The sequence below is a fragment of the Balaenoptera acutorostrata genome, chromosome 19 (genome assembly GCF_949987535.1).
Source record: "Balaenoptera acutorostrata chromosome 19, mBalAcu1.1, whole genome shotgun sequence".
NCBI lineage: Eukaryota > Metazoa > Chordata > Mammalia > Artiodactyla > Balaenopteridae > Balaenoptera > Balaenoptera acutorostrata.
In genome coordinates this window covers 58,974,831-58,988,553 of record NC_080082.1, presented here as the reverse complement: position 1 = coordinate 58,988,553, position 13,723 = coordinate 58,974,831, and the positions used below count along the sequence as shown (strand labels likewise).

General features: G+C 53.2%; 1 protein-coding gene across 4 annotated transcripts; it reads left to right on the top strand.

Moving 5' to 3' along the window:
* Positions 1-500: 500 nt before the first annotated feature.
* Positions 501-5,821, top strand: MAMSTR (MEF2 activating motif and SAP domain containing transcriptional regulator). 4 transcript variants are annotated; one of them, XM_007168240.2, is made up of 10 exons: positions 501-595; positions 1,144-1,227; positions 2,390-2,428; positions 3,093-3,226; positions 3,406-3,590; positions 3,925-4,027; positions 4,242-4,436; positions 4,724-4,921; positions 5,000-5,054; positions 5,258-5,821. In XM_007168240.2, the coding sequence occupies exons 2-10, from the start codon at positions 1,170-1,172 to the stop codon at positions 5,539-5,541; spliced, it is 1,251 nt and encodes a 416-aa protein (XP_007168302.1). In that variant the 5' UTR covers positions 501-595; positions 1,144-1,169; the 3' UTR covers positions 5,542-5,821. The 4 variants fall into 4 exon arrangements, with proteins under 4 accessions (XP_007168302.1, XP_007168301.1, XP_057390849.1 ...); XM_007168239.2 differs by having other exon boundaries at positions 3,051-3,226; XM_057534866.1 differs by having other exon boundaries at positions 2,336-2,428.
* The last annotated feature ends 7,902 nt before the right edge of the window (positions 5,822-13,723 follow it).

The window sequence follows — 13,723 nt, the reverse complement described above, 5'->3', positions numbered from 1 at the left end:
TTCTGGAATCCCTCTTCCCTCACATCCGAAAGTGTGGGCCAGCAACCCACTCCTCCCTCGGGCCCAGGAGTCCAAGCCTCTGCCTCTTTTTCTTCAAACGCAGGAATTCAGGTCTCCAGCCCCCTCCTCCCTCAGACCCAGGAGTTCGGGGCTCCAGTTTGAACTTTTCCCTCCCCTGAATCCGACTCTGGCTGCTGCGTCAGGGAAAAAGTAAGCGACAGGTGGCACCTGCCTATAGGGCCGGGGCACGACCACCTGCCGCTGCTGCTCACCCTGAGCCCCTCTCCTGGCACCTGCTTCTGTCAGTCCGCCCGCCGCTGCCCCTTTCGACCCCGCAGCCCCAGGACGTGGAGGAGGAGCGAGCCGGGAACCCCGACTTCCGCCCCGCCCCAGGCCCTCCCAGTCCGTGCTCCCGCCCCTTCTCAGGATGCCAGGAGGGGCTCCTGTCTCCCCCCCGCCCCTCTCCATCGCTCCCGACACGCCCCCAAAAGGGGGGTAAGAGGCGGTCCCAGGCTGGTAGGGCGGAGCCCGCCGCCTCCAGCCTTGACTGCGGGACTCAACCCGCTCCAGAGCACAGCTGAGCCGAGCCCACCTGGTGAGAAGCCCCTGGGGTGGGGGGTGGGAGGGGAACCCGCCTTAACTCTTCTGTCACCTCTCTGAGCCTAGTCCCCTCCCCACAGACCGTGGTGGGTGACACCCACCCACGCCCTTCTCAAATGCAGGTGGCAGAGACCCTTCCATTCCCCAGGGACCTATCGGGTCCCCTTCTCTTGATCAAGGCTGTTGGATTCTAGGCCCCTTAAGAGTATTGAGTTCCTTCCCTTCACCCCCTTTTCCTCACTCTCCTTTCATAGACCCGGGGTCCAGGCCACCAGTGCCCTCCTTCTTAGGACCCAGGAGTCCCAGATCTGAGGTCCTTCCTCCCCCAGACTCCAGGAGTTGGGGCCCTCAGCGCGTCCTCCCTCACACCCAGGAGTCCGGGCTCCCAGCCCCCTCCTCCCCCAGGATCCAGAAGTTATGGCCCAAGGCCGCTCCCATCTCTAAGTTCCTCAGGCCCTTTCCCTGCTGCGTTCACATGCAAGGGACGCCTCCTGACCTCCATTCTGACCCTGCCTCCTGTGGGGGCCCTGCTCTCCCTCCCAGTCCAGGTCCCCATCCCAGCCTTGGCAATGACCCTGGCGGCTTCCTCCCAGCGCTCCCAAATCATTCGCTCCAAGTTCCGATCTGGTGAGAGTCTTCTCTCTGTGCACGTAGGGAAGGGATCCTCCCAGTCCTGGGAATATACTCTAAGTCTGGGAGTCTGCACGGCGGGGTGACATGGGAGGGGGGGTGGTGACACATGCCAAAGGCATGTGTTTTCTGTGCAAGAGATTATTTATGTAAAGGAGGCCCCAGCAAAGGGGTGGAGTTGTGGTTGACAGTGAGTGTGCAAATGGCTGGTGCAATGCTCACGTGAATAGTGGGGAATGGGCGGCTAGGGGTGGGTGTGCAGAGGACCAGGTACTGCAAAGGAACAGGGGCTTAAATTGACACCTGTGCAAATCGGAGGAGCGCCCAGTGTGGAACTGTGGGCAAGGGGACAATGAGCTCTCAAGCCTTGAAAGCGTCAAAGGTTGCATTTCAGGTCCCAGCACAGGTGAGAAGTGTGCAAGTGGGTACACCTGGAGGTCAAGTCCTGAGTAGACAGAGCGTACTTGAGTGTGCAAATGAGTCTGCTTCTGTGGTTGGGTGGGTGCGAAGACACCAGTAACCAAAGAGCAAGGAGTGTGCAAGAGTGCACGTGTACAAAGAAATGTGCAAAGAGAGATCCTTGCTCCACAACTGGGGGCCAAATTCTGAATGCGTTAACGTGGCTGGGTGTGTGCCGAGACAGTGAGCCTAGGATGAAGCGTGGCAAAGGGTACCAGTGCACAAAAGTGCTGTAGATGCAAAAATAGAGCCCAGGGAAATGCGTGTTTGAAGGTGGGTGTGCAAAGGAGGTGACTGAGGGGAGGCCCAGAGGTAGTGCAGAAGGGAGTGGGCGTGTGCAAAACGGGGTGTGGGGATAAAAGGGGGCGAGGTACAAACGCTAAGATGGTGATTGGGCGGAGGATGGGGTGGTCATCGGCTGACGAAGTGGGCAGGTGGAGGAGCTGGGGGCAGGGCTGCCTCCTGCCTGCACCGCTGGCTGGCTCCTGGCCCCAGAACGGCTCTGGCCTTCGGCGCTGTGCTGGCAGGGAACAAGCAGGAGGCCCGGGAAGGGAGCAGGCTGCCCGCCCACCCGCCTGCAAGGGGTGTGTAAGGGGGCTGGGCACACGTGTCCCGCCAACAACTGCAGCTCACACTCGCCTGCCAGGCCAGGCTCTTGGACACTCCCTTCCCGCCTTTCTCCTCCCACCTCCCTCCACAGTCCTCCAGCTTCGGATCCACAGACGCTATCAGGACACGAGTAAGTGTGGGCCCTGAAAGGGAGGGGATGGCGGCCCCACTCCCTTGGGGCACCCTGGAGTGCAGCTGCCACACATCTTGCTTTGGTCCCCGAGCCTCAGTCCCTATGCCCCAGGGTACATTGCCATCCCATCCTGCCCTTCCCCAGGACCCAGGAGTACAGATCCCTGGCTGCCCCACCCCTAGGAGCTTTTCTTCCTGCTCTTGGGCTTTTCCCACTCCAATGAAATGCATGAATCCAGATCCTGTTTCTCTGGAGAAGACAGGCATCCCACACCCCACGCTTGGCACACATACAAATCTCAGGATGTGGCTTTCAGCTTCTCTCTCTCCCCAAGAACCAGGAGTGCTGGTCCCACCCCTGTCCCAGCAAAACCCCAGAAATCTGCGATCCTCAGCTACCACACCCCTTGGTGACTGAGGATGAGATTCCTGCCTTTCTTGAGAATGTAAAGGTCTGGGTCCCTAGCACTTCTGCCCTTCGATCCAGGAGTCCAGGCAACCAGCTCCCAACACTTGGGTTTCACTCCCTGGCTCTGTCCTCTTGCACCCGGGGGCTGGGGCCTCCAGGGTCCTCCTTCCCATGCAGCCTTGTTTCTCCCTGCCTGGCGTGCTCCCTGCAGGCCTCTCAGGGTCCTTTGCTGCCTCTGCATTCTCGGATCCAGATCCATGGATCTCAGCCGCAGACCCGGCTCTGGCTCCGGCCCCAGCCTCACCCTTGAGCCCAGCGCCTTTCCTCTTCAGCCCTGGGGTCCTTCTCCCTGAGCCAAAACACTACCCTTGGCGGTCCCTGAAGAAGGTGAGTCTCGACCAGAGTGAAGGGAAAGTCCCCCTGAGAGTCTAGCCTTGGTCCTCCTTACTGCTGCCCATTTTGCTCCTCTCTGATGGGGACAAGCCGACCCCGTACTTTTCATGGGGCTCTGGGGCAGGAAAGTGGGAAAGGAGCAGAAGCGTTTGACATCATACCTGCTTTTTCAGGAGTCTCCCAAGATCTCCCAACATTGGAGGGAGCCCAAGCCCAAGGAGCACTTGACATACCACCAGTACATGCCCCCAGAGCCGAGACAAGGGTCCAGGGCAGACCCCCAGGCTGAAGGGCCGGCCTTGGGTCCCCCTGGACCACCTCCATGGGAATGGACAAACTCACAGCAGCCACCTCCTAGGTATGACCCCTGTTTTTGTTCTCTGGGAAGTTCAGGCCCCCCGATCCCTCCTCCCCCAGGACTCAAGAGTCCAAATCCCCGGCCCCTCTTCCTTCAGTTTCCAGAAATCCTGACCTCATATCCGAGAGTCTGAGCCACCTCCTCCCCACCCCCACCCCTGCCCCAGTTCCTCTTCTCTCAGGCACCGGAACTAGCCTCCTGTTTGTTCTCTCGGAGCTTCAGAACTCAGGTCCCTTGCTTTCCTGCATCTTCATGAGCCCCTGTCTTTGAGGACTCCAGAATGCCTTTTCTCTCTGCGCCTTCTAACCTGTTTTCCCCTCACAACTCTCGCCAGGATGAAGCCCAGTCCCCTCACTCCCTCCCCACCAGGACTCCCCAGCCCCTCGCCCTCTCCACACAAGCTGGAACTTCAGACTCTCAAACTGGAGGAGCTGACGGTGAGTTTGGGGAGCAGCTTCCCAGGCTGGCCCTCTCGTTCAGTGGGGACCCAGAAGTCTAACCCTGCAGCCTCTGCTCCATTGGAGACCCAGGACCTAGGGTCCCCAGTACCTCCTCTCTCGGTTTCCAAATGTCCAGCTCCGACCGCACCACCCCCCCCAACCTGCGCCCCGGATCCCGCCTAGCACGGCCTCTCTCCGCCTCCCTCCCTAGGTCTCAGAGCTCCGGCAGCAGCTGCGCCTGCGGGGCCTCCCGGTGTCTGGGACCAAGTCGATGCTCCTGGAGCGCATGCGCGGCGGCGCCCCGCCCCGCGAGCGGCCGAAGCCGCGGCGCGAGGACGGTCCGGCGGGTGCTCCCTGGCCTCGCTTCAGGCGCAAGGCTTTGGGAGCCGCTGGGAGGCCGGGCTCGGTGAGAGCGGGACTACGCGCGTGGACCAATGAGGAGAAGACAAAGCGGGACGGGGCGGGAAGTCGAGAAAAGAATAGCCAATAAAGTGTGTGGGGCGCGGTTAAGAGCAAAGGGGGAGGATCTTAAGGGAAGGGAAGCCAATGAAAGAATAGGGGGCGAGGCCGAAGGGAGGGATGGATGAGTGAAGGCCCCGGCCGGGACCAGGAGGTGGAGCCACAGGTAGCGAGTGGATGGGGTTGCCCCCAGTGGGCACGGCTTATAGGAACTCGCCCTCTTCGCCGTTCTAGTTCAAGCCGAGTCCAACATCTCACTCGCTGCCCCCTCCACGTGCCGCGGAAACCCTTGTGACGGCTCTGGCTCCTGCTCCGGCTCCGGCTGCATCGACGGCTCAGGCTCCAGCTCCAGTGCCGATCCCTTCCTCAGCACCAGCCTCGACAGCCCTGACACTGGAGGAGGAGCTGCAGGAAGCGATCCGCAGAGCGCAGGTGAGAGGGAGCGGGCCTAGGGTCTCAGTCAGGATCGGGCTGGAGTCCCAGGTTCACGCCAGTTCTGCCCGTCCGCAGTTGCTTCCGAACCGGGGCATCAGTGACATCCTGGAGGATCAGGTGGAGCCTGAGGGTAAGAGCCGAACTCCTAGATTTGGGGGAAAAGGGGGCCGAGGTTCTGGGCTTCTGGGTTCGCGGGAGGAATAGGTTGGTGTCTGGACTCCTGAGTCCTAGGGAGGAGTGGGCTGGGGACCTAGACTCCTGGAAAGGACGAATAGGGAGCTGGCGTCCGGATCCCTGCCTTCCTAAGCTCACACTTCATTCCTTCCCCTACAGACATGCTGCCCCCCATCCCCCTGGACTTCCCCGGCTCCTTCGACTTGCTGTCCCCCTCCCCGGACTCTGAAGGCCTCTCATCTGTCTTCTCTTCCTCGCTCCCATCCCCCACGAACTCCCCGTCCCCCTCTCCCAGGGGCCCCACCGACTCCTTGGATTGGCTGGAGGCTCTGAGTGGGGGTCCCCCACTGGGCTGTGGCCCCCCAGCCCCCAGCATTTTCTCTGCTGACTTATCTGATTCCAGTGGCACCAGGCTGTGGGACCTGCTGGAGGATCCATGGTGATGGATTTGGGGTTTCCAGGGACTGTGAACTGGGGGGGGATGGAGAGGCCACAGAGACAGACTCCCTGAGGGAGGGGTTGGAACAACCAGCAGAGTCCCTCCCACCACAGCCACAAAATCAGAGACAACTCTCATCCCCACCTGGCCCCTGCACTGCTGCTGACATGCCCACCTCCTGACTTCTGCCTGACCTCCATATGATCCCCTCCATGGTTGTGTGGTTGGGGGCAAAGAGGTTTCATTTGCTGCTGACCAGGGCAAAACAAGCTGCTTGCTGCTTCCCTCAGAGACCTCATGGATGTTTTTGTTCCCACTTTCATCCCCCCATCCCACTGACTAGATGGATGCCTGTTGCTGGGGAGTCTGGAAGGTGGTCTATGCTTTTTGGATGCAGGAGAGGGACAGGGAAGAGTAGGGAGAGAGAATAGTCTGTCAGACCCTTGGCTTCTGATTGGCGATGAGAAAAATCAGATGTGTCATATCTGAGGTCAGATTCCCTCGGAAGCAGAGTCTGAGACAAGATCTGTGTATCCATGATTTAGGAAAGAAATGCTCCCAGGAGAAACCAATGAAGCAATAGATGAAACAGGACAGCGATGGGGAAGAAGACTAGCTAGAATGTGATTTCAGGTGAAGTCCCAACACCAGCCTGATCCCATGGGGAGCTCTGGAGGATAAATTAAGTTGTAGAGTCTTTCCCACCTTGAGGCAAAGGGAACTGGGCCTTTGAGGCAAAGGGAGATCCCTGTTTGGGTTTATTATTGTTGAATAACAAACCGCCCCAAAATTTAGAGTCTTAATTACTGTCTGTGATTGTTCACAATTCCATGGATTGACTGGGCTCAGTGAGGCAGTTCTTCAGCACCATATAATGTCAACTGAAGCTGGAGTCATCTTAGGGCCCAACTGGGCTGGAACATCCAAGGTGGCACACTCAGGTGCATCTGGCACCTTGGCAGGGACGGCTAGTAGGCTTGACCCTACTGGGCTGTGGGATATCTGGACTTCTCTCATTCTCCGTGTAGTCTCAGTGCTCTCCCTCTGCATGTGGTTTCTTTCTCCAACAGGTAGCTGGACCCCTCACATGGTAGCTCAGGGCTCCCCAGAGTGAGCATTCCTAGGGGAGGAAGCAAAAACTTCCAGTCTCTTAAAGACTAAGCTTGGAACTGGCACAATGTCACTTCCACCACATTTTATTGGTTAATGCAAGTCAAGGTAGCCCAGGCTGAATATGGGAGAGGACTACACAAATGTATGAATATCGGGGGCATGGTCATTGGGCGCTGTCTTTGGAGACCTGCCACTATACCCCTCTAGGCAGTCATGGGCCACAGGTCACAAGAAGAGGGCAGGATATAAACTCCAGGCACCTCAAGCTCAAGGGCAGTCCTGGGAACAAGGTTGCAGGGTAAGCCCTTAGCAGCAAACTGTTTTAAAATATAGGTTTATTATCATTCAGGTATGGTGAGGCCAATAGGTCGGGAGACAGTTGCCACTGAAAAGATAGTTTGTTATTTTCACAGATCCCAAAGGAAGGGGGCATGCCAAGCTATGCAGGGCACCAGGGTCAGTCAGGAGTTAGAGGGGAAGAGGAGAAACTTGGACAAGAGTCTTTATTGTGGTTTCCTTGGGAAGGAACAGATGAGGCAGGGTAAGCTTAGGATTGTCTTATTATTTGAATAATTTCATCAGGCTCTGGGGTGTAAGGGTTGTCCCCAGTTGCCTGGAACTTGGCCCTGGGGTGATTAGGCAGATGAATAATGGCCTGAAGTACAGAATGCCATAAAGGAAGTGGTTGGGGGTATGGGCTCTGGGTTGGTTGGTTTGCATGTGAAAGGCATACTTACATGTCAGTCCTTTATTACCTCTAGGAATTGGCTAGCCCTGGGAGGGGCAGTCCCTCCAATGTCAGCAAGGCCCCAGATGTCAAAGCACCAGAAATACAGAAATAAAAAGGCATGATCAATGCATAAAGCACATAGAAGCCGTGTGTTAGGTGCACAGAACTGGTAAGAGGAATCTGAGGGCACCTGGGCAGGCTGCCAACAGTGTCCACTACAGGTGGGAATGTACAGTGGATTAGTTATGTGTTACAGGACCTAGAACCGGTGACTTCCTCTGGCTTGCTGTCATGTCAGTTTCCTTATTTGTACCTACAGCCCAGTGTGGCTGAGAGAGTTCACTGAGAATGTCCCTGAATTGGACCTGGCATGTGACATGTGATGATGATAAACATTAATCACCATTATTAGCTGCTGATCGACAATTCTAGTGCCTCGAAGTGTGTAAACTCTGGTGAACATTGAAGATCCAAGATAAAAATGGAAGGGAACAAATGCTCGTTACCATGAGGCAAAGGGAATCTTTGATGTCTTCCAAACCAATCAGGTAGAATTTGTCCTCCTTACTTTCCAGATGAATTAATGAAAGATCAGAGAAGGGGAACGACCTGCTCAGTGTCACACAGACAGGAGGTGTTGGAGTAGCGTTTTAAATCAGATTACTATGTCTACAGCCTGTGCCCTCAGGGTTGAAAAACCAAAGAACCTCAATCTCTGCTCTGGTGAAGCTCAGACATTTGCAAAGAGAGTCCCAGTGCAGGGTGATAGGGATTTTCATGGCAATGGTACAAGGAATAGGAGGGGCATGACTCCTAGAAGGTGACCAGAAACTGCAGGGGAATGGGACAGGGTGGTCAGAGAAAATATTTTCGCCAAGACTCAAAGGGTGAGGAGGAGCTGGTCGGAGGAAGCTCTTGGAAGACAACATCCTTGTAGAGGGAGAAGAACGTGCAAAGGCTTGAAGGTGTGAAGGGCGCTGCCACCTGGGGAAACTTGTGAGGTCAGGGTTCCTGGAATAAAAGGTGGGTGTTGGCAGGTCTTCCTCTGTCTCTATTTCCCTTCTGACACTTCTACGCCTATATCCCTATATCAGTCTCTTCCCATCTCTGCCTGCCTCTGTGTCTTCACTCTGTCCCCGTCTCTCCTGTGTCCAGAGGAGGGCGGCCTTGGGCTGAGAGCCTGTGGGCCCTATGTGCAGTCTCAAAGAGAGTCAGGGCTAGGGGCGGCTAAGGAATTCTCTGGAAGGTGGAGATTTGAAAGACAGACCCAGGATTGCGAGGAGTGTGCAGGTTTGAGTCCAGAGTCTGAGGGACGGGCTTGGGTCCTGCATTCTCCATGGCCCGTCCCTCAGCCCTTTTCCGGACATGTCAGCTACTTCCTCCTGCCCCTGAGGCAAGGACTGGGCCTCCCCCAAGGGGGTGGGGGAAAATGAGGGCTGGCCCTATGGGGGAGCTGGGGGGAGGATGAGGTCAGATGGGGACCCCTCCCCCCACCATGCTGCCATCCCACGATCTCAGTGGAAGCATGAAAAATACCAAGAGTATATTTGACAAATTACCAGTTTATTTTATAGACATATTCCCCAGAAAGATACATTCATATTCATTGGGTAGACTGGAGAAGAATATATTTTGCTTTTCTCCCCCTTCTCCCTCCCCCTCCTTCTCTTCTTCTTCCTCTTCTCTCCCCCCCCCCCCCCCGCACCCCATTTCTCCCTCCCTCCCTTCGTATCTCTTTCTCCCTCCCTTCTCTGTTACCACATAGCTAATTGGCTGCTTCCAATCACTGACTTCTATTCTGCCTTTTACCTCTACCTTATTATTATTATTATTATTATTATTATTATTATTATTATTATTATTATGGCCTCGCAGTTTGTGGGATCTTAGTTCCCCAACCAGGGATTGAACCTGGGCCCTCAGCAATGAAAGCATGGAGTCCTAACCACTGGACTGCCAGGGAATTCCCAACATCCACCTTATTTTTTCTTTTCTGCTTCGCCAGTGATGACCACCCCCCAGCTCCCAACTTCACCAACCACCTGAGCTCCTCGTCGTCATCAAGCACAGCCTCTTAGGGACCTGTGGGAGAACTTCTCTGGGAAACACACCCAGGAGAGCTTGACACAGAAGCAGGTGCCATGGTGGTTGAGGGTCATCTCTGGGGCCAGATCCACCTGTGTGGACTTATCTCTCCATCACTAGCTGCCTGGCCTAGGGCAAGCCATTTAACCTCTCTGTGCCTCAGTTTCTTCATTCATATAATGGGAACAAGGGCAATAGTACTTTGTGTGGGTGGTGTGAGGAATAAATGAGTTAACCTGTGTAAGGTGCTTAGAACAATGCCTGGCGTATAGTAAGTGCTCATTAAGTGTCAGTGACTGTCACCGACCCACAGGATTGATTCGATTTCCACTCCTCTGCCAAATGGCTGTGCCCCCCCCCACGTGACCACCGTGTGTGCACAAGGGTTGCCCTGCCCTTGGTGTTGTCCAGCTTTCTCATTTTCAGTCTGTCCACTGTTACCTCTTCTTTCTCTCAAATCTTGTTTATCCCTGATGGTGGATGATGGGGACTCCCATACCTCAGACAGACTGGTGATGAAGAACTCAGAGCCAGGGCAGGGGGGGTTAGGTGGCTGAACTGGGAGGAAAAGAGGGAAATGGGAATTGTGAACATTCATTCTCTAGAAGACAGGCTCTCTCCTTCCCTTGGGCAAACCGCTTCAGTGCCAAACCTTCATTCAGACTTTGAACCCAGCCCCTCCCTATCTGGGGACCCTAGACAAATCACTTCTCCTCTCTGACCTCATAGGTGACCTGGTTCCTAGGTATTTTCCCAAGAGAAATGAAAACATGTTTGCATAAAGACTTGTACACAAATGTTGATAACAGCATCATTCATTATAGCTCTAAACTGGGGAGAGCCCAAATGTCCATCAGATGGTGAACGGATAAGCACCCCATGGGACACCCACACAGTGAAATACTACTCAGCAGTGAAAAGGCGGTGAATGGTTGATACCTGCAAGGATATGAATGAATCTCAGAAACATGATGCTAAGTGAAAGAAGTCAAACACAAAACACTAAACATGGAATGATTCTTTATGATTCTAGAAAAGGCAAAACTAAAGTGACCAGGAGGTGTAACCAAGCAGGACCCTATGGGACCTTCCCGGGACAAATCCCCCCATGTCCTCCACATACCTCTTGTCTGTAGAAAAACTTTAGCCTCCTAGGCCTTCCCCGAGTTACAAAGAATAAATTTTATCAGAGAGGTAAGATATGCAGAAGCAAAGGAAAAACAGTCTAGCAAGACAAGATAATAATAGTTTAGCCATTAAACAAAGTCAAGGACATTTAGTTCCTCCTCAAGGGAGGAACTATAGATAATATTCTGAGTCATAACCTTTGAGCTGTTTTGCAGATACTGAAACCCCCACCAGGTGGAAGAAGTTAATTGTATGCTACCCACAAGAATGTAGACCCCAGACTGGTTGGAACCAGAAGGTTGATGATGTTGACTCCCAGTTACCTCACTGCCAGCCAATCAGGAGAATGTCCAAGAGCTGATCACGCACCCCACAACCCCTCTCCCTTACCCTGTCTTTAAAAACCTTTCCCTGAAATCCATCAGGTCTTTTAAGCACTAGCTGCCTGGACTCCTTGCTTGGTGCCCTGCAATAAACACTGCACTTTCCGTCACCACAACCCGGTGTCAGTAGATTGTCTTTACTCCACGTGGGCAGGCAGACCCAAGCTAGGTTCAGTAACAGAAGCAGCTCAGTGGTTCCTTTTAGTATATTCACAGAGTGGCCCATCCAGCAGTACAATCAATATCAGAGCATTTTCGTCACCACAAAAAGAAATCCCATCCATACTCATTAGCAGTCACTGCCCATTTCCTCCCAAACCTCTGCTCCTCCCACTAGGCAACCACTAATCTACTTTTTGTCTCTGTGGATTTGCCTGTTCTGGATATGTCATATGAATGGAATCATATGTGGTCCATTGTGTTCAGCTTCTTTCACTCAGCATAATGTTTCCAAGGTTCACCCATGTTTTAGCATGTACAGTATTAAAATGGAGCAGGACCCTGTGGTCCTTCCCCACCATGTCCTCTGCCTGCCTTTTGTCTGTGGAAAACCTTTAGCCAAAGAATAAATTTAATCAGAGAAGTGAGAAGATGCAGAAGCAAAAAAAGGAGTCAGGGCTTCCCTGGTGGCCCAGTGGTTGAGAATCTGCCTGCCAATGCAGGGAACACGGGTTCGAGCCCTGGTCTGGGAAGATCCCACATGCCGCGGAGCAACTGGGCCCGTGAGCCACAACTACTGAGCCTGCGCGTCTGGAGCCTGTGCTCCGCAACAAGAGAGGCCGTGATAGTGAAGAGGCCCGCGCACCGCGATGAAGAGTGGCCCCCACTTGCCGCAACTGGAGAAAGCCCTCGCACAGAAACGAAGACCCAACACAGCCATAAATAAATAAATAAATAATAAAATAAAAAAAGCAGTCAAACAGGACAAAACAATATTAGTCACTGAGCAAAGTCAAGGACCTTTAATTCCTCTTCAAGGGCTATAGATAATATTCTGAGCCATGTCCTGTGATCCGTTTTGTAGATACTGAAATCCCCACCAGGTGGAAGAAGTTAACTACATGATGACCAGAGTGTAGCCATGACATAAACTGCCATAATTCTGAGAATTGACCTCAAGGAATTGGGAACAAACTGACCCTGGAACTGAAGATTAACTGTACTTAAAACAATCAAGATGATGCTGGTCAGACCACCAATGACCAATTTCAAGATGACTGTCAGAGCTGACTGCTATTTCTGCGTGTAGCCCCCTCCCTCTGTCTATAAAAGCTCTTTCCCACTGATTGTCAAGTGGGGCGAGTTGGCCTTTGGACAGAATTCCATCCTCACCCCCACCCCAGTTGCCAGCATCCAAAATAAGGCAAACTTTCTTTTCCACCAACTTTGCCTCTTCATTAGCTTTTGAGCGGTGAGCAGCCAGACCCCCACTTTCGGTTACAGTATTTCACTCCTTTTTATGGCTGAATAATATGCCATTTTATGGATCCACCGTATTTTGTTCATCCCTTCAGCAGGTGATGGACATTTGGGTTGTTTCCACTTTTTGGCTATTATGAATAATGCTGCTAGCAAATGGGTGGATATTATTGTATATAAATTGTAGTCACTAAAGCTGGGAAATAATAGACCAAGCAGAACAAAATGATTGTGTTTACAGACACATCCAGAGATGGTAAAAGGATAAAGAAAGATAGATATATGCCAACAAAAGTGAGAATCACCATTAACTGCAGTGGAGGGAGAGAGGCTTTCTGGGTGTTTCTGTATCCTGACAGCATCCCAGGTGTGCAGTAAAGGGTTAAGTCAACAGTCTTGGGGTGCTGAAACCCCGCACATTCCAAAGAGAGGACTGACCAATGATCAGCTCCTGGGACATAACCTCTAAGCTCTTGGCTTGTCCTACCTGATAAGAGTGTCTTTGTTTACTTGGGGCCTTGGACCACATGGTATTAGCTTAACTTCTGGAGGTGCTGGAGACTGAGTAGCTGAGGTCAGTCACGTGGGCATCCAGCTATTCCTACGTGATCAACCCACAGTAAAAATCCTGCACACCAAGGCTCGTGGGAGCTTCTCTGGTTGGCAATACTTAGTATGTCTTGTCACACATTGTTGCCGGGAGAATTAAGTGCTGTTCATATGACTCCACTGGGAGAGACAACTGGAAGCTTCCACCTGGTCTCTCCTGAACTCTACCCTGTGCACCTTTTGCCTTTGCTGATTTTAATCTGTATCTCTTCACTGTAATAAAACACAAACATGAGTATAACGGCTTTCCTGTGAGTCCTTCCAGCAGATCATTGAACCCGAGAGCAGTCTTGGGGTCCACCGACACACCAGGTCTTAACCTGGACAGGAGTTTCTGCCGTTATTCTTTTCATTTATTTAGGCTGCACTGGGTCTTAGTTGTGGCATGCAGGATGTTCGTTGCGGCATGTGAACTCTTAGTTGCGGCATGCATGTGGGATCTAGTTCCCTGACCAGGGATCGAACCCAGGTCCCCTGCATTGGGAGCATGGAGTGTTACGTACTGGACCACCAGGGAAGTCCCTGCCCTGTTATTTTTTTTTAAAATAAATTTATCTATTTATTTATTTTTGGTATTTATTTTTGGCTGCATTGGGTCTTCGTTGCACGGCCTTTCTCTAGTTGCGGCAAGCGGGGGCTACTCTTTGCTGTGGTGTGCGGGCTTCTCATTGCGGTGGCTTCTCTTGTTGCAGAGCACGGGCTCTAGGTGTGCTGGCTTC